This window comes from Lineus longissimus, chromosome 8, assembly GCF_910592395.1.
Source record: "Lineus longissimus chromosome 8, tnLinLong1.2, whole genome shotgun sequence".
In the NCBI taxonomy this organism is placed as follows: Eukaryota; Metazoa; Nemertea; class Pilidiophora; order Heteronemertea; family Lineidae; genus Lineus; species Lineus longissimus.
In genome coordinates this window covers 20432430-20452883 of record NC_088315.1, presented here as the reverse complement: position 1 = coordinate 20452883, position 20454 = coordinate 20432430, and the positions used below count along the sequence as shown (strand labels likewise).

The following is a 20454-nucleotide window of genomic DNA, read 5'->3' as shown; positions in this document are numbered from 1 at the left end:
AGCGCTTTGTTTGTGAATCTAATAAAGATTGCTAATAAAATGTATTTCTGATGTCACTGGCCCATGGCATGACTTGACGTGTGTTGTGTGTGAATCGAGAGCAGGCAGCAGAATGTTTAATACTGGTTCTAACAGACGCCGTGCAGTTTACAGCCACAATAAAACTAATTGATGAGAACTAGCATTTAATTTTAAAACTTCTTGCTATATGCATCATACAACAGTATCTTCAAAGTTCGACGAATCATCCACAAAAGACTGTATTTCTTTCAACAGATCACCTTGGTGACATTGAGTTAAAGCCTCCCCCTATCACATTCTCTATTATGAAAACAGGAGGCTCCAAAGGGAACCGCTGAACATAGAGATAACGATGATGGAACGTTATTTACAAATGGCTTGTTTCATGAAGAGGACAACACATCTGAATCATTGCGCATTGACTTAAAACTCGCAAAAATATCCAACTTACTTGAAGCCGACAATATTGATTTTGCTGATCTTGTTACCCATAGGAGAGTCTTTGTAACCCTTCATCAACTGAAAAGGATATTTGTCAATAGGATAATTCACCGATTATAACTGTTGAAAGTTCTATCCGAACATGCTTAATGCCGTTTGCTATTTGCTATTTTGATATTTGGCAAGTTACATTCTGCTGACGGGTATGCCAGCTTAAATATCGACATTCTCAGCTGTCTATGTGGTAGGATAGAGGATGTATTACTAATCCACCTCTGCACACCCACCATTGCCACAACCCTTTCTGCCAAATCCTTGTATGCTTGGCTACTTGGATCCTTTAGATCTTCTGTAAAGTCGTTATTCAGTATAAATGAAAGGTCGAAAACGGGCCCTGAAAAGAAAATTTGTTTGTCAATTGAAGCTTATATTGTTTGAAAGCTTTTATTAAGTTTTTCTAACGTTGCCCACTGATGTACTAGTATCAGGTTAGTCTGGTTTCTCTCTCAACTAACACCCAGGTCACGGCAAGGGATGCACTACTTTAACAATTACAACCCATTGTGTTCCCCTAAACTCATCTCAAATTGCACCGGTGGATTTGTTTACCGGTGTCTATTAATTTAACTAAAAGTAGCCAAAAAGGCCAACAAAAACATGTGGATTTCCTTGACCTCGGTCGTTCTCTCATCCTTGCTTAAGATTAAGGCCCACTAACCTGCTGATGGGGAAGCTGTGGTGGTTGTTGTTATTTGGAAGGGAGTCGTTGTTGGAATTGGCGTTGTTGCTTCTATTGTTGCTGAAGTAAAAAAAACGTTACCTTTTTACTCCTTCATGTGCTACAGACAAAAGATTGTATACAAGATAATCCCGCTTAGCCCCCCTCCCTCCCCATCCCAATTCATGTCTAAAAGGCTACATCATAAAACTACAAGGCTTAAAAACTAACAGAATTTGGGTGTGCACAAAGTTACCCTTAAGAACTAATTTGTTTTTCCTTACCTGCGGAGGTGCAATAAGTGTTGTAGCGCCCCCTGGATCCGCAGAAGCTGTAACCTCGAGCACCACATCCAGTGCGCCACTCCTGCATAACATAACCAGCTCTGCCATCTGAAAGCCATCCACAGCTACAATATTCATAGCCCAAGTCGAATGCTGCCATCATCTCGGCGTAGGACGCCACCTTCCAACCTGGGGCATAGTTACTGCAGTAATCCTCTGCATCGTCGAGGCTTGTGATTTGATAATGTCCATCGGGTGACTTCACCAGTCGAACGTCTGAAAGTAACTTGACTGTATAAACGTTTGGTTGATGTGAACATTCAGCTTGTGGCTTTGTCCTCAAAAGGCCACTTTGTGAAAAGACATTCTTACAAGTTTTTCCATATATCGAATTATAAACTAATTTGAAGTTGTTTGTGAAAATAAATAATTCCATTGACTATGCTACATGTGTTTTAGTTTTTGTGTATTCTACTCATAGGGCCTCTTTTTGCGCCAAATATACATCCCTCTGCTTCACCATCCGAACAGTCCGGCAATCTACTTGAGACCATTCTAGTAAGACACACCACCTCGGTGTCGGATCAAAGAATCAGAGTCTACAATGAGTCTACTAGCTCTGCATCCACGGTTAGGATTCACTCACCTATTTTGCTGAAGAAGTGGTAATTGGTGGTACTCGTATAAGTCAGTGTTGTACACTCGCCACTTTTCAGCCAGCAGTAACTACCGGTGCCCTGGTCGTTGAACAAGAAGCCCTTACAGTTGGCTAATAGATTACACTCCCTCGCACACTCGCCAACACTTGGTCCTTCAACTTTCTTGATGTCGCCGCCACTGCAGTCTCCAGTACGGTGACCATAACCTGAAGAACAAGGTAGAGTCGTATCCTCAAAAAAGCTGTCGAACAAACCTAATAAATTTCCCTTGAGCATCGCCGTTTTTCAAAGGTATATGCTCATGAATATTTTTGATTGACGTTAAAGATAATTACGGTTCTGTTATTTGCATCAGATTCTTTTCATGAGGCACATTGAAGGATCCACCGTAGTCAGGTGGCTGTACCTCGTCCCCCGGACTCTTTCGCAGGCTCTGTTTATGCAACTACTTGCTTGATCATAATGGCTAACAGTGGATGACAGAATCAGGGACGGAGGGTGCCATGTTACTCAGGTATCTTACCAGGTGGAACCTCGTAAACTTCGACCTCACACAACGTCAGCGGCTCCTCCCTTGATCTCACTACTGCCAGATATTTGCCACGCTTCAAACATGGGACAGTTAGCACTGCTCCTGTCTCAAGTCCGCCATCTTTGTGGAAGCAAACATCGGAGGGGGTGTACTCGAGTTTTTGGCCTTTCACTGGAGCCGTTTTCGTAACAACGATGTCGAAATCAGCTAATCTGGACCCTGGGCATAAAAAGTTCAAAATTGTGTAGAAATTGAAACATATTCATCAAACAAGGATATGAAATTTTATCTAAATTTCGTTTAAATTTAATCTGTTACCCTGTGCAATTCCAAAGTGGAAACTTCAAATGACTCAAACTTCTTAGAAAGGAACATACTGAAGAGGAGTTCATCGGAACGGACCCGCTAAATCACCAGGTTGGGTCACAAAACTGATCCTAGGCCTGGCGTTGAAGGAGAAAAACTGAAAGGAGGTCGCCTAAGCGTGAAGCTTGATTCTGAAAACAGGTAGTACAATAATTCAAATGTCATGTATACAGTCACTGCGGCTGTGTACCTACCACAGCAGTCTCCACGATTATAGAGCACAACCATCGCCACACGTGCGTTACTTTCAAGGTCAACCGACCACCAGTTGTTGTTGGAGGTGTCCTGGGCGTTGAAGAGAGTATGCGTACACCCGTCTTCGTGGTACATCTGTCCCCGATCCCCGTCCACTGCATAGTGAGATCTGTCAACACCATCTAGGTCATCAAATTGGTTTGTTGGCTTGTTCTCCGCTAGGTTAACAGCTGTTCAAGGACAATAAGCATTGATAGATAGATAGACAAAATTGACAGATTTGGCTTCGTCTTGAAGATTTTCAGAACTATAGCACCTTGGACAATGACGTACATGGTTCAATTATTCAACTATTGGAGAAGACAAGGCGAAAAGTAATATCTCAGATTCCTGGAGAACTTCCAAGTAAGCTTTGGATTGGATGATGCTTTACCCATCCAACACCAGGTCTTACTTAGAGGTGACAAACCCTCGTATTAGGCTTCAGTCCAAAAATACCACGCAGACACAAAATAATGAAAGTGATGAATAATGTAAATGAAATGTAAAGTTAGCTAATTTACCATAAAATCGTATTTTCGGGCTGTATGTTATTGCTTACCTGGTTTAGAAACGGAAATGGACTCTACTTCTACTGCAAGATCGGCAGGAAGTGGTTCATCTTTAGCAAAGTTATACAGGGTCTGAGCAATGCTATCACTATTGATAGTTTGCATGTCGTCCTCAGTCAAACTCGCAGTGAATTCTATCTGAACTAGAACCACTATACTTCCTTCCCTATAAGTATTGGCAAGTAAAAGAAATGAAAAAACACAGATATATTGAGCGCTTTGTTTGTGAATCTAATAAAGATTGCTAATGAAATGTATTTCTGATGTCACTGGCCCATGGCATGACTTGACGTGTGTTGTGTGTGAATCGAGAGCAGGCAGCAGAATGTTTAATAATGGTTCTAACAGACGCCGTGCAGTTTACAGCCACAATAAAACTAATTGATGAGAACTAGCATTTTATCTTAAAACTTCTTGCGATATGCATCATACAACAGTATCTTCAAAGTTCGACGAATCAACCACAAAAGACTGTATTTCTTTCAACAGATCACCTTGGTGACATTGAGTTAAAGCCTCCCCCTATCACATTCTCTATTATGAAAACAGGAGGCTCCAAAGGGAACCGCTGAACATAGAGATAACGATGATGGAACGTTATTTACAAATGGCTTGTTTCATGAAGAGGACAACACATCTGAATCATTGCGCATTGACTTAAAACTCGCAAAAATATCCAACTTACTTGAAGCCGACAATATTGATTTTGCTGATCTTGTTACCCATAGGAGAGTCTTTGTAACCGTTCATCAACTGAAAAGGATATTTGTCAACAGGATAATTCACCGATTATAACTGTTGAAAGTTCTATCCGAACATGCCTAATGCCGTTTGCTATTTGCTATTTTGATATTTGGCAAGTTACATTCTGTTGACGGGTATGCCAGCTTAAATATCGACATTCTCAGCTGTCTATGTGGTAGGATAGAGGATGTATTACTAATCCACCTCTGCACACCCACCATTGCCACAACCCTTTCTGCCAAATCCTTGTATGCTTGGCTACTTGGATCCTTTAGATCTTCTGTAAAGTCGTTATTCAGTATAAATGAAAGGTCGAAAACGGGCCCTGAAAAGAAAATTTGTTTGTCAATTGAAGCTTATATTGTTTGAAAGCTTTTATTAAGTTTTTCTAACGTTGCCCACTGATGTACTAGTATCAGGTTAGTCTGGTTTCTCTCTCAACTAACACCCAGGTCACGGCAAGGGATGCACTAACAATTACTACCCATTGTGTTCCCCTAAACTCATCTCAAATTGCACCGGTGGATTTGTTTACCAGTGTCTATTAATTTAACTAAAAGTAGCCAAAAAGGCCAACAAAAACATGTGGATTTCCTTGACCTTGGTCGTTCTCTCATCCTTGCTTAAGATTAAGGCCCACTTACCTGCTGATGGGGAAGCTGTTGTGGTTGTTGTTATTTGGAAGGGAGTCGTTGTTGGTATTGGCGTTGTTGCTTCTATTGTTGCTGAAGTAAAAAAAACGTTACCTTTTTACTCCTTCGTGTGCTACAGACAAAAGATTGTATGAAAGATAATCCCGCTTAGCCCGCCCCCCCCCCTCCTCCCCATCCCAATTCATGTCTAAAAGGCTACATCATAAAACTTCAAGGCTAAAAAACTAACAGAATTTGGGTGTGCATAAAATTACCATTTAGAACTAATTTGTTTTTCCTTACCTGCGGAGGTGCAATAAGTGTTGTAGCGCCCCCTGGATCCGCAGAAGCTGTAACCTCGAGCACCACATCCAGTGCGCCACTCCTGCATAACATAACCAGCTCTGCCATCAGAAAGCCATCCACAGCTACAATATGCATAGCCCAAGTCGAATGCTGCCATCATCTCGGCGTAGGACGCCACCTTCCAACCTGGGGCATAGTTACTGCAGTAATCCTCTGCATCGTCGAGGCTTGTGATTTGATAATGTCCATCGGGTGACTTCACCAGTCGAACGTCTGAAAGTAACTTGACTGTATAAACGTTTGGTTGATGTGAACATTCAGCTTGTGGCTTTGTCCTCAAAAGGCCACTTTGTGAAAAGACATTCTTACAAGTTTTTCCATATATCGAATTATAAACTAATTTGAAGTTGTTTGTGAAAATAAATAATTCCATTGACTATGCTACATGTGTTTTAGTTTTTGTGTATTCTACTCATAGGGCCTCTTTTTGCGCCAAATATACATCCCTCTGCTTCACCATCCGAACAGTCCGGTAATCTACTTGAGACCATTCTAGTAAGACACACCACCTCGGTGTCGGATCAAAGAATCAGAGTCTACAATGAGTCTACTAGCTCTGCATCCACGGTTAAGGATTCACTCACCTATTTTGCTGAAGAAGTGGTAATTGGTGGTACTCGTATAAGTCAGTGTGGTACACTCGCCACTTTTCAGCCAGCAGTAACTACCGGTGCCCTGGTCGTTGAACATGAAGCCCTTACAGTTGGCTAATAGATTACACTCCCTCGCACACTCGCCAACACTTGGTCCTTCAACTTTCTTGATGTCGCCGCCACTGCAGTCTCCAGTACGGTGACCATAACCTGAAGAACAAGGTAGAGTCGTATCCTCAAAAAAGCTGTCGAACAAACCTTATAAATTTCCCTTGAGCATCGCCTTTACTCAAAGGTATATGCTCATGAATATTTTTGGTTGACGTTAAAGATGATTACGGTTCTGTAATTTGCATCAGATTCTTTTCATGAGGCACATTGAAGGATCCACCGTAGTCAGGTGGCTGTACCTCGTCCCCCGGACTCTGTCGCAGGCTCTGTTTTTGCAACTACTTGCTTGATCATAATGGCTAACAGTGGATGACAGAATCAGGGACGGAGGATGCCATGTTACTCAGGTATCTTACCAGGTGGAGCCTCGTAAACTTTGACCTCACACAACGTCAGCGGCTCCTCCCTTGATCTCACAACTGCCAGATATTTGCCACGCTTCAAACATGGGACAGTTAGCACTGCTCCTGTCTCAAGTCCGCCATCTTTGTGGAAGCAAACATCGGACGGGGTGTACTCGAGTTTTTGGCCTTTCACTGGAGCCGTTTTCGTAACAACAATGTCGAAATCAGCTAATCTGGACCCTGGGCATAAAAAGTTCAAAATTGTGTAGAAATTGCAACATATTCATCACACAAGGATATGAAATGTTATCTAAATTTCGTTTAAATTTAATCTGTTACCTTGTGCAATTCCAAAGTGGAAACTTCAAATGACTCAACTTCTTAGAAAGGAACATACTGAAGGGGGTTCATCGGAACGGACCCGCTAAATCACCAGGTTGGGTCACAAAACTGATCCTAGGCCTGGCGTTGAAAGAGAAAAACTGAAAAGAGGTCCCCTAAGCGTGAAGCTTGATTCTGAAAACAGGTAGTACAATAATTCAAATGTCATGTATGCAGTCACTGCGGGCTGTGTACCTACCACAGCAGTCTCCACGATTATAGAGCACAACCATCGCCACACGTGCGTTACTTTCAAGGTCAACCGACCACCAGTTGTTGTTGGAGGTGTCCTGGGCGTTGAAGAGAGTATGCGTACACCCGTCTTCGTGGTACATCTGTCCCCGATCCCCGTCCACTGCATAGTGAGATCTGTCAACACCATCTAGGTCATCAAATTGGTTTGTTGGCTTGTTCTCCGCTAGGTTAACAGCTGTTCAAGGACAATAAGCATTGATAGATAGATAGACAAAATTGACAGATTTGGCTTCGTCTTGAAGATTTTCAGAACTATAGCACCTTGGACAATGACGTACATGGTTCAATTATTCAACTATTGGAGAAGACAAGGCGAAAAGTGATATCTCAGATTCCTGGAGAACTTCCAAGTAAGCTTTGGATTGGATGATGCTTTACCCATCCAACACCAGGTCTTACTTAGAGGTGACAAACCCTCGTATAAGGCTTCAGTCCAAAAATACCACGCAGACCCAAAATAATGAAAGTGATGAATAATATAAATGAAATGTAAAGTTAGCTAATTTACCATAAAAAAGTATTTTCGGGCTGTATGTTATTGCTTACCTGGTTTAGAAACGGAAATGGACTCTACTTCTACTGCAAGATCGGCAGGAAGTGGTTCATCTTTAGCAAAGTTATACAGCGTCTGAGCAATGCTATCACTATTGATAGTTTGCATGTCGTCCTCAGTCAAACTCGCAGTGAATTCTATCTGAACTAGAACCACTATACTTCCTTCCCTATAAGTATTGGCAAGTAAAAGAAATGAGAAATACAGATATATTGAGCGCTTTGTTTGTGAATCTAATAAAGATTGCAAATGAAATGTATTTCTGATGTCACTGGCCCATGGCATGACTTGACGTGTGTTGTGTGTGAATCGAGAGCAGGCAGCAGAATGTTTAATAATGGTTCTAACAGACGCCGTGCAGTTTACAGCCACAATAAAACTAATTGATGAGAACTAGCATTTAATCTTAAAACTTCTTGCGATATGCATCATACAACAGTATCTTCAAAGTTCGACGAATCAACCACAAAAGACTGTATTTCTTTCAACAGATCACCTTGGTGACATTGAGTTAAAGCCTCCCCCTATCACATTCTCTATTATGAAAACAGGAGGCTCCAAAGGGAACCGCTGAACATAGAGATAACGATGATGGAACGTTATTTACAAATGGCTTGTTTCATGAAGAGGACAACACATCTGAATCATTGCGCATTGACTTAAAACTCACAAAAATATCCAACTTACTTGAAGCCGACAATATTGATTTTGCTGATCTTGTCACCCATAGGAGAGTCTTTGTAACCCTTCATCAACTGAAAAGGATATTTGTCAATAGGATAATTCACCGATTATAACTGTTGAAAGTTCTATCCAAACATGCCTAATGCCGTTTGCTATTTGCTATTTTGATATTTGGCAAGTTACATTCTGCTGACGGGTATGCCAGCTTAAATATCGACATTCTCAGCTGTCTATGTGGTAGGATAGAGGATGTATTACTAATCCACCTCTGCACACCCACCATTGCCACAACCCTTTCTGCCAAATCCTTGTATGCTTGGCTACTTGGATCCTTTAGATCTTCTGTAAAGTCGGTATTCAGTATAAATGAAAGGTCGAAAACGGGCCCTGAAAAGAAAATTTGTTTGTCAATTGAAGCTTATATTGTTTGAAAGCTTTTATTAAGTTTTTCTAACGTTGCCCACTGATGTACTAGTATCAGGTTAGTCTGGTTTCTCTCTCAACTAACACCCAGGTCACGGCAAGGGATGCACTACTTTAACAATTACAACCCATTGTGTTCCCCTAAACTCATCTCAAATTGCACCGGTGGATTTGTTTACCAGTGTCTATTAATTTAACTAAAAGTAGCCAAAAAGGCCAACAAAAACATGTGGATTTCCTTGACCTCGGTCGTTCTCTCATCCTTGCTTAAGATTAAGGCCCACTAACCTGCTGATGGGGAAGCTGTTGTGGTTGTTGTTATTTGGAAGGGAGTCGTTGTTGGTATTAGCGTTGTTGCTTCTATTGTTGCTGAAGTAAAAAAAACGTTACCTTTTTACTCCTTCGTGTGCTACAGACAAAAGATTGTATGAAAGATAATCCCGCTTAGCCCCCCCCCTCCCCATCCCAATTCATGTCTAAAAGGCTACATCATAAAACTTCAAGGTTTAAAAACTAACCGAATTTGGGTGTGCACAAAATTACCATTAAAAGTGAGCATATCGAATTGTGAATGTTTATTATTGATTAGTCAAGATTTAAAATAACTGGGTCAACCAAAATGTTTTAAGCTATCTTTTTAACCATATTACAAACTTTCGTGTGACTAAAAGCCCCAAAAGTCTTATAATAACGAAATGGCCTTAGTCAAGGCCATTTGGATGCAAGGGCGGCCAATTCAAGCAGGGTCAGAACGACTTTATCTATAAACAGAGTTCCGGTCCTGCGCACGGAGGATGAGGATATAGATTCCCTGTACGCTTGATTTTCTCACTTAAAACGAGGCTATTTGTTTTTCCTTACCTGCGGAGGTGCAATAAGTGTTGTAGCGCCCCCTGGATCCGCAGAAGCTGTAACCTCGAGCACCACATCCAGTGCGCCACTCCTGCATAACATAACCAGCTCTGCCATCAGAAAGCCATCCACAGCTACAATATTCATAGCCCAAGTCGAATGCTGCCATCATCTCGGCGTAGGACGCCACCTTCCAACCTGGGGCATAGTTACTGCAGTAATCCTCTGCATCGTCGAGGCTTGTGATTTGATAATGTCCATCGGGTGACTTAACCAGCTCAATATCTGAAATTAAATTGATTAAATTGAATTGTATTCACCCTTAAGAGGATTAAAGTGATTACTATGAAGAGGACACGCTGAGGACAGGAATGTATTGCTCGTCATCCATCATCAGTGCTGGAAGAACAACGCTCTAGCAAGCTGTTGGCCTGAGCTGGTGAAAAACATTTAAGAGTTTTTCAGAAAACACAGTTAGCTTTCCATTGCGCTTTTGCACTACTCCAAAACAATCAGGGGCAAAGACGTCTAGGGGTTGCATTTGTGTGGGCTGTAAAACCTTAAACTCTTTCGAAAAGGTCACAATCGCTTTGTTTTAAGAGTGTACATAAACTGTATGATAAAGGTACCTGCAGTCTATTCAAACTCAAATTCGTCCAAACTAAAATGAGTCAACTATCTCTGTGCTGACAGTTAAGGATTCACTCACCTATTTTGCTGAAGAAGTGGTAATTGGTGGTACTCGTATAAGTCAGTGTTGTACACTCGCCACTTTTCAGCCAACAGTAACTACCGGTGCCCTGGTCGTTGAACATGAAGCCCTTACAGTTGGCTAATAGATTACACTCCCTCGCACACTCGCCAACACTTGGTCCTTCAACTTTCTTGATGTCGCTGCCACTGCAGTCTCCAGTACGGTGACCATAACCTGAAGAACAAGGTAGAGTCGTATCCTCAAAAAAGCTGTCGAACAAACCTAATAAATTTCCCTTGAGCATCGCCGTTTTTCAAAGGTATATGCTCATGAATATTTTTGGTTGACGTTAAAGATGATTACGGTTCTGTTATTTGCATCAGATTCTTTTCATGAGGCACATTGAAGGATCCACCGTAGTCAGGTGGCTGTACCTCGTCCCCCGGACTCTTTCGCAGGCTGTGTTTATGCAACTACTTGCTTGATCATAATGGCTAACAGTGGATGACAGAATCAGGGACGGAGGATGCCATGTCACTAAGGTATCTTACCAGGTGGAGCCTCGTAAACTTCGACCTCACACAACGTCAGCGGCTCCTCCCTTGATCTCACAACTGCCAGATATTTGCCACGCTTCAAACATGGGACAGTTAGCACTGCTCCTGTCTCAAGTCCGCCATCTTTGTGGAAGCAAACATCGGAGGGGGTGTACTCGAGTTTTTGGCCTTTCACTGGAGCCGTTTTCGTAACAACGATGTCGAAATCAGCTAATCTGGACCCTGGGCATAAAAAGTTCAAAATTGTGTAGAAATTGAAACATATTCATCACACAAGGATATGAAATGTTATCTAAATTTCGTTTAAATTTAATCTGTTACCCTGTGCAATTCCAAAGTGGAAACTTCAAATGACTCAAACTTCTTAGAAAGGAACATACTGAAGAGGAGTTCATCGGAACGGACCCGCTAAATCACCAGGTTTGGTCACAAAACTGATCCTAGGCCTGGCGTTGAAGGAGAAGAACTGAAAGGAGGTCGCCTAAGCGTGAAGCTTGATTCTGAAAACAGGTAGTACAATAATTCAAATGTCATGTATGCAGTCACTGCGGGCTGTGTACCTACCACAGCAGTCTCCACGATTATAGAGCACAACCATCGCCACACGTGCGTTACTTTCAAGGTCAACCGACCACCAGTTGTTGTTGGAGGTGTCCTGGGCGTTGAAGAGAGTATGCGTACACCCGTCTTCGTGGTACATCTGTCCCCGATCCCCGTCCACTGCATAGTGAGATCTGTCAACACCATCTAGGTCATCAAATTGGTTTGTTGGCTTGTTCTCCGCTAGGTTAACAGCTGGTCAAAAGAAGAACAATGTAGGTATTCCAAAAGAAAATTTAGAGTCATTTCTGTTGGATCAGCCAGTCCAAAAAAAATCAAATGCGCCAAATTCTGCATCTTGATGTGCTCTTTTTCAACGAGCCAATCAGAAGGCTTGGGTTTAGTTCTGGTCAACTTCTGCAATCAAACATCGGCGAATTGTTGAAAATTATAGACCTTTGAGAAAAAGACAATGCCTCTTCAGCACTATGACGTTTTCCGTTATCCTCTACAGCCGCACATTTCTGGCCACAAGGGGGGGACCTCGGTTGTTATATTTTTGATTATTATTTATGTCTTTATATGACCCCCCCCCTTCCCCAAGGAAAGGATGTTAGGCTATGGGCCAAATCAAAAAAGGCTCTCTTTCGTAGCAACATTTCGGGCCTGGGTGAAATTGCTTTAATGATGATGAATTAAAGGATCACATCAAAAGTTTCCCACAAATGTAGTTGCACATTAAGCGGAAATACTGACTTTGACCTCGGGAATATCCCATACAAACTCCAGTTACTTTAGTTCGCCTACTGTCACCTAGGTTGCCAAAACTTGCTCCATTCAGTGCTGCCGCCTAGGGTGCAATTCACCAGCTGAAACTTTCTTTCAGTCAAACTCAGTTGACAGGATTTTGGGGTTACCAATGGGTGACCGAAAAAACTGATAGGCACCTAGTAACCGCTACGGCTCGTAAAATACTCATCCCGCCTTGCAGGAGGACTACATACCGGGGAATAACACCTTTAAGTGCAGAGCGAATGCTGAATAAGAAGAAGAAATTGCACCTACCTGACGATGTGACCCGTGAGGCTGCGACCATGAACAACACTGAAATGAAAACCGTAATATCAGTATATTGTGTACAAAGAAAACATTGCGAAAATAACTTCTTGGGTACTATGTATCACGACATGCGCGGGCTCAATCGACACTTATCAACGAGATCACCAAACACTGCTGCCGAGATCAGTAATTTGTGCGAGGGGAGGGGCATATCACTGACCCTGGTATTCGAGGATAATGCACTGATCGTGTACAAGATGTAAACACGGTAACAAACTCGAAATCTATCTGATCCCTCTCCACTGATATTGAGATTATGACAGAAACACACGTCAATTCTTTAAAAAAACACTTGAGTGTAAAACCCCCGAATTTCGGACAAGCATCTTATTATACCATTATCATGGACAAAATGTAAAATCTAATTTCAGCCCATGAATCATCTAAGGCCACGATGGGGACGTATCATTTCACCTCTGCTCTCCGGGTTAGTTTGACATGTTCGATGAGTGACACTATTCACATAACCATTCTGTGAAGGAAGGATTAACCGACATAAGGATATATAATAACAAACAACCCATCTTTTATAACCTTTTACGGATCAACTGACTATTTAATTAGACTAAAAGCCGACGGAGGGTCAAGGCCTTCTCATATATGCATGCGTAATAAGGCAGACAACTTTGTGCAAGAAAAAAACGACAGCTGGTAAAATTGGGCGTCCTTTCAAGACGGGATCCCCGGAATTGGCATTGCGACAACCAGCAATTCAAATTTCATAAAAATATAGTTCAAATTTGGCAGGTGCCAATGAAGCACTCATTATTTTCCCTGTGGCTTAGGCGCGACCGAATTCGATGAAAAATGTTTCATTGATTCGGTAGTATCGGAGTCGTTCGGTCCATTTATTGAAAGATTCTGGTATAAACATGCTTAGCCCTCTGTTATGACTCTCAGATAAACCGTTCAGTTGGTGTGTAAACTTAAAGCCCACCAAATGGAACAACATTCTGCGATGCTTTTATTTTGATAGAGTCTGTCAACAAGCATTCTCAAAGTGAAAAGCTGTTTTGAGGACATAGCCAAGTGAAGGAAAACCATGATTTTCTTTAAAAAACAACGAAATGTAAAATATTTAACTTACCCATCACCAGGAGCGGCGCACCCATTTTGGCGACCGATCTAAACGTTTTCACACGAAAGAATGACCACTGCTTCAAGACAAAACCAATGGAGATCCCGGCTGTGTCTTAACGCCAGCTTGCCTTCACGGTCACAGTCATCCATACGCCTCATTAGCGAGGAGAGTCGAATTGTTAGGTATATCCGCCACACAGCGGGGATTCAGGTGCGAACTTTTTAAACACCTCAGCGGTGTACCTTCTCCGCTTGGACTGGGCCAACACCATGTAACGTGACTCTATCTTACTCGGCTTTGATCACCAACCCTGTATCATACTTTTGAATTTAAGCACCTTTTAACCTGTATTTCCACACCTGCCTTTGCTTGAATCACAGGTTATATTCAATGATATACGTACTCTTCTTAGTAGTTATGTAACTTATTAATTATATATTTTGGATATGTAACTAGGTCAGCTTCCATTATCTCCTGATTTGTCTCCTGTTAAGGGTACGCCTTGTCATAGATTGAACTTTTTTCTTGTATTTATTGGATATCGATATACATGCATAATATGCCTGTGCGTACTTATGTTTATATCAGTAAAAGCGTCATGGCTACTTATAAAATGATAATAAATTGAACTGAATGAATTAGAACGATTTATTTCATTTTTGTCACAAAAAGCCGACTGGACATTAAGTTTTACAGGTGGTCACTGGCTGATCAAGGCCATCGTCACAAGGGCCAAAATAAGTCAAAGTCATTATTTTGTTTCGATCCATTTAATAAACCTGAATAGCTTCAACGAGGGGCACTAATACCACCAATGTTACCAACTCGACTGCAACATCGGTAGTTTGACAGATAAGTATCATACACAAAGCCTTATGCTATAGCAGAGGACTTAAGAACATGTGTGCATACGGCGCAGGGTGAATGGCCCTATTTAACAAACTTTTTACATTATGTTTTTATGTTTTTTATTTCTTTTTGGGGGGGACACTGCACCTTTTGTTGTGTAGGGGTCTGTACCTATAATCCCAATTCCTCTATCCAAAGAAGGTTCTATTCAACCTCTTTGGTACAATTAAGAGACACGGTTAAAATTCCATGAAGCTTTGCATTTTGGTTGTGCTCAAAGACCGAAGCATCAAAGCAACGTGTTGGCAGGAACCATGCAGTTGGGTCAATGGAGTTGTCATCACTGCCAAAAGGTGGAGGTTGCGCGTGTGGAGTTGTGCTGGAGCTGCATTACTGCCATAGGGTGGATGTTGCGTGTGTGGACTTGTGCTAGCGCTGCATTACTGCCATAGGGTGGAGGTTGCGTGTGTGGACTTGTGCCAGAGCTGCATTACTGCCACAGGGTGGAGGTTGCGTGTGTGGACTTGTGCTGGAGCTGCATTACTGCCATAGGGTGGAGGTTGCGTGTGTGGACTTGTGCTAGGGCTGCATTACTGCCATAGGGTGGAGGTTGCGTGTGTGGACTTGTGTTAGAGCTGCATTACTGCCATAGGGTGGAGGTTGCGTGTGTGGACTTGTGCTAGGGCTGCATTACTGCCATAGGGTGGAGGTTGCGTGTGTGGACTTGTGCTAGCGCTGCATTACTGCCATAGGGTGGAGGTTGCGTGTGTGGACTTGTGCTAGAGCTGCATTACTGCCATAGGGTGGAGGTTGCGTGTGTGGACTTGTGCTAGAGCTGCATTACTGCCATAGGGTGGAGGTTGCGTGTGTGGACTTGTGCTAGGGCTGCATTACTGCCATAGGGTGGAGGTTGCGTGTGTGGACTTGTGCTAGCGCTGCATTACTGCCATAGGGTGGAGGTTGCGTGTGTGGACTTGTGCTAGGGCTGCATTACTGCCATAGGGTGGAGGTTGCGTGTGTGGACTTGTGCTAGAGCTGCATTACTGCCATAGGGTGGAGGTTGCGTGTGTGGACTTGTGCTAGAGCTGCATTACTGCCATAGGGTGGAGGTTGCGTGTGTGGACTTGTGCTAGAGCTGCATTACTGCCATAGGGTGGAGGTTGCGTGTGTGGACTTGTGCTAGAGCTGCATTACTGCCACAGGGTGGAGGTTGCGTGTGTGGACTTGTGCTAGCGCTGCATTACTGCCATAGGGTGGAGGTTGCGTGTGTGGACTTGTGCTAGAGCTGCATTACTGCCATAGGGTGGAGGTTGCGTGTGTGGACTTGTGCTAGGGCTGCATTACTGCCATAGGGTGGAGGTTGCGTGTGTGGACTTGTGCTAGCGCTGCATTACTGCCATAGGGTGGAGGTTGCGTGTGTGGACTTGTGCTAGCGCTGCATTACTGCCATAGGGTGGAGGTTGCGTGTGTGGACTTGTGCTAGAGCTGCATTACTGCCATAGGGTGGAGGTTGCGTGTGTGGACTTGTGCCAGAGCTGCATTACTGCCATAGGGTGGAGGTTGCGTGTGTGGACTTGTGCTAGAGCTGCATTACTGCCATAGGGTGGAGGTTGCGTGTGTGGACTTGTGCTAGAGCTGCATTACTGCCACAGGGTGGAGGTTGCGTGTGTGGACTTGTGCTAGAGCTGCATTACTGCCATAGGGTGGAGGTTGCGTGTGTGGACTTGTGCTAGAGCTGCATTACTGCCATAGGGTGGAGGTTGCGTGTGTGGACTTGTGCTAGAGCTGCATTACTGCCATAGGGTGGAAGTTGCGTGTGTGGACTTGTGCTAGAGCTGCATTACTGCCACAGGGTGGAGGTTGCGTGTGTGGACTTGTGCTAGAGCTGCATTACTGCCATAGGGTGGAGGTTGCGTGTGTGGACTTGTGCTAGAGCTGCATTACTGCCATAGGGTGGAGGTTGCGTGTGTGGACTTGTGCTAGAGCTGCATTACTGCCATAGGGTGGAGGTTGCGTGTGTGGACTTGTGCTAGAGCTGCATTACTGCCACAGGGTGGAGGTTGCGTGTGTGGACTTGTGCTAGAGCTGCATTACTGCCACAGGGTGGAGGTTGCGTGTGTGGACTTGTGCTAGAGCTGCATTACTGCCATAGGGTGGAGGTTGCGTGTGTGGACTTGTGCTAGGGCTGCATTACTGCCACAGGGTGGAGGTTGCGTGTGTGGACTTGTGCTAGAGCTGCATTACTGCCACAGGGTGGAGGTTGCGTGTGTGGACTTGTGCTAGCGCTGCATTACTGCCATAGGGTGGAGGTTGCGTGTGTGGACTTGTGCTAGAGCTGCATTACTGCCATAGGGTGGAGGTTGCGTGTGTGGACTTGTGCTAGAGCTGCATTACTGCCATAGGGTGGAGGTTGCGTGTGTGGACTTGTGCTAGAGCTGCATTACTGCCATAGGGTGGAGGTTGCGTGTGTGGACTTGTGCTAGAGCTGCATTACTGCCATAGGGTGGAGGTTGCGTGTGTGGACTTGTGCTAGAGCTGCATTACTGCCACAGGGTGGAGGTTGCGTGTGTGGACTTGTGCTAGAGCTGCATTACTGCCACAGGGTGGAGGTTGCGTGTGTGGACTTGTGCTAGGGCTGCATTACTGCCATAGGGTGGAGGTTGCGTGTGTGGACTTGTGCTAGAGCTGCATTACTGCCACAGGGTGGAGGTTGCGTGTGTGGACTTGTGCTAGAGGTGCATTACTGCCATAGGGTGGATGTTGCGTGTGTGGACTTGTGCTAGGGCTGCATTACTGCCATAGGGTGGAGGTTGCGTGTGTGGACTTGTGCTAGGGCTGCATTACTGCCACAGGGTGGAGGTTGCGTGTGTGGACTTGTGCTAGGGCTGCATTACTGCCACAGGGTGGAGGTTGCGTGTGTGGACTTGTGCTAGAGCTGCATTACTGCCATAGGGTGGAGGTTGCGTGTGTGGACTTGTGCTAGGGCTGCATTACTGCCACAGGGTGGAGGTTGCGTGTGTGGACTTGTGCTAGAGCTGCATTACTGCCACAGGGTGGAGGTTGCGTGTGTGGACTTGTGCTAGAGCTGCATTACTGCCATAGGGTGGAGGTTGCGTGTGTGGACTTGTGCTAGAGCTGCATTACTGCCATAGGGTGGAGGTTGCGTGTGTGGACTTGTGCTAGGGCTGCATTACTGCCACAGGGTGGAGGTTGCGTGTGTGGACTTGTGCTAGAGCTTCATTACTGCCACAGGGTGGAGGTTGCGTGTGTGGACTTGTGCTAGAGCTGCATTACTGCCATAGGGTGGAGGTTGCGTGTGTGGACTTGTGCTAGAGCTGCATTACTGCCATAGGGTGGAGGTTGCGTGTGTGGACTTGTGCTAGGGCTGCATTACTGCCACAGGGTGGAGGTTGCGTGTGTGGACTTGTGCTAGAGCTGCATTACTGCCACAGGGTGGAGGTTGCGTGTGTGGACTTGTGCTAGAGCTGCATTACTGCCATAGGGTGGAGGTTGCGTGTGTGGACTTGTGCTAGAGCTGCATTACTGCCATAGGGTGGAGGTTGCGTGTGTGGACTTGTGCTAGAGCTGCATTACTGCCATAGGGTGGAGGTTGCGTGTGTGGACTTGTGCTAGGGCTGCATTACTGCTACCTGAGTGGGGTCACCGACGCACAACGCCAATAGATCGTCATGTTGGAACGGAGGGATTCCTTTCTGTCTATGAGGTCATAAACCGTCAGTGTGCACGCTCGACACTTGTTGTGGGTTCTTTGCGCTGCAAACACGCGATTTATTACAACATTCAGAATAACAAAACACGCTTTACAACCTGGATGATATTATCCAAAGTTTATTTTATCTGTAAACTGCCCCTGTAACAAATAAAACTTACATTTGCTTTGAAACAGTTTAAAAGTCTACGCCGTTCGCAAAAAAGGTAAATTTGCCATTGAATTTGAAAATTACCAATTGCATTAATACGTCCAAAATATGGATTTGAACTCCCATGGAATACCGTTGATTTTAGGTTTTTTTGTCGGCAGTTGAGCTGCTGTTCTTCTCCCGTAAAATTTACGGGGAGATGTTTTACAGTGCAGTACGTACATGTATATACGCAATTGGGAAATTTTCAAATTGATTCAAATTTTCAACGCACGACGTAAGGCTTTAAATCTAATACATGTATTATACAATCCCAACCCTTGACCTAATAGATGTATTAAATTAAAACGAGAGTCAATAATTTTTTCTCTAACCTAGAACTGGGTTAAACCATAAGATTAGACAGTGCTAATACATATTTGTACAAATGTTAATTGGCTTCGATGACGGGCATATCAGACAGTGCATTATCCATACTATTCAGGGATTAAATCCATACTAGAAGTATCGTTTAGCTCGCCTTGCTCCCCGAGAATGGAACTAGACCAGGTCGAAAATCAAGATATAAGATTCTTTGTTCAATTTCGTGTCAATGCGCAAGTACATTCGTTACAAGATCGTGTTAAGATCCTAACTAAATGTCTTACAACAATCTTAAAACGAGTATACTTATACATGCTTCCCAAATTGGTGGCTTGCATCGGAACTGACTTTTTCCCCCTTGCCGTCATTAAAGGCACTCAAGTGTGTTGGTCAACCATGACCATCTCCTTTGTCCCTCCACCATGAGGCCTAGTTTCCCCTTATGACATCTCTATTTCGGACACTCAGCGCCCCATTTCTGGAAAGGTGTATAAACAGAGACGAAGAAGACCTCAACTAAAGTCCCCTTAAAATCTTATCTTGAATTTCGTGAAAAAAGAACAGCGCCACCCGAGCGGCGCCTATGGAGAGACGGAGGTACCAATATATCTCTATTACACTCAAACGAATCAAAATGCGCCAGCGGTGGCGTTTCAGCTGGTTCAAAATGTTACACCAGCCAAGCGGTTATGGTTATGACGACTAGACCATTAGCGCCGAAACGAGGTCTAATGAATATAAGCAGAGAACAATGCTACAGCGACTAGGATACTTTAGATTACACTGTCAGACCAACGATTCGTCACAAAGGGGAACAACCGAACAAGAGTAACAGACAAAAGCACTGATTAAATATAGTGCTGCCATCTTGAAAGTAGTGCGTGGTTTCTCACCGTCTTATGCGCAGACCACATTAAGCTGAACAGAACTTACACACCACAGCAATAATATTTTTAACCAGTTATGTCCACTGAAGACGTTTTCTTCTTTTGGTAGATTTTCTTGTAAAAATTAGTTAGATTTGTGTCTAATTTCGCCATCAACAGGCCGGGGAACCATTCATATTGATGAGTTTAGGTCCGTACAGACGGATTTCCGACCGAGTCGTGCAAAATCTTAGTCTTATTTTCTCTATATCTCACATGGCCATTAAAAGTTTCCAAGCCATCACCAGAGCAAGCAGAAAGTGTTCCGTTACAGTACAGGTTCTTTTCGAAGCGTTGCACATGTCTTTATCACAGAAACAATAGAGGGCAGTATAGCCGACATCATTCGTCCAATCACGGCAACCGTTCGTCCAATTCAGGCTCGGGATTTGACCACCTGTGTAGCAACCTCGGACAACTGAAACGAAAAAGGAATCGAGGTTAGCATTTCACCTAGCAAAAAACATAACAACATGGAAACTGGTATAATGGCGATGATAAGTCTGCTTCATGGTTGCCATTACCCGGCGGTTTGATGTCACGATCGGCAAGTCATATCTTCTTGTTCGAAGTCGAACATTGGGACTGTTCGCGTATGCTCCGTATTACGAGATTACGA

At 43.8% G+C, this 20454-nt stretch overlaps 2 protein-coding genes and 1 long non-coding RNA gene across 6 annotated transcripts in view; all 3 read right to left on the bottom strand.

Moving 5' to 3' along the window:
* Positions 1-8576: 8576 nt before the first annotated feature.
* Positions 8577-9324, bottom strand: LOC135492004 (uncharacterized). The gene is made up of 3 exons (XR_010448008.1): positions 9262-9324; positions 8831-8937; positions 8577-8621 (listed from the first exon to the last, which is right to left on the bottom strand). It is a non-coding gene; the product is annotated as an uncharacterized LOC135492004 (long non-coding RNA).
* A 481-nt stretch (positions 9325-9805) lies between these two features.
* Positions 9806-13847, bottom strand: LOC135493022 (uncharacterized). Its single transcript, XM_064779773.1, has 6 exons — positions 13823-13847; positions 12682-12720; positions 11641-11871; positions 11071-11298; positions 10535-10753; positions 9806-10110 (listed from the first exon to the last, which is right to left on the bottom strand). The coding sequence occupies exons 1-6, from the start codon at positions 13845-13847 to the stop codon at positions 9806-9808; spliced, it is 1047 nt and encodes a 348-aa protein (XP_064635843.1).
* Positions 13848-18486: 4639 nt separating this feature from the next.
* LOC135492265 (UPAR/Ly6 domain-containing protein qvr-like) overlaps positions 18487-20454 on the bottom strand; it is a 95604-nt gene continuing 93636 nt past the window's right edge. For all 4 annotated transcript variants that reach the window (XR_010448049.1, XR_010448050.1, XR_010448048.1 and 1 more), the window contains one exon: positions 18487-20253. Coding sequence is in view for 1 of the 4 variants with exons in the window: in XM_064778618.1 (XP_064634688.1) it covers positions 20048-20253 (206 nt within the window). In the remaining 3 variants the exon portion in view is untranslated. The remainder of the gene's footprint in view (positions 20254-20454) is intronic.

What these genes read in the sequence shown, in the direction of transcription:
- LOC135493022 (XM_064779773.1), bottom strand. Translation starts at nt 13,847, where the DNA reads ATGGGTGCGCCGCTCCTGGTGATGG. An exon ending in CTCACGGGTCACATCGTCAG is followed by an intron (nt 11,872 to 12,681) that starts GTAGGTGCAATT and finishes TCTTTTGACCAG; the next exon opens with CTGTTAACCTAGCGGAGAAC. An exon ending in AGTTTACGAGGCTCCACCTG is followed by an intron (nt 10,754 to 11,070) that starts GTAAGATACCTT and finishes CTTGTTCTTCAG; the next exon opens with GTTATGGTCACCGTACTGGA.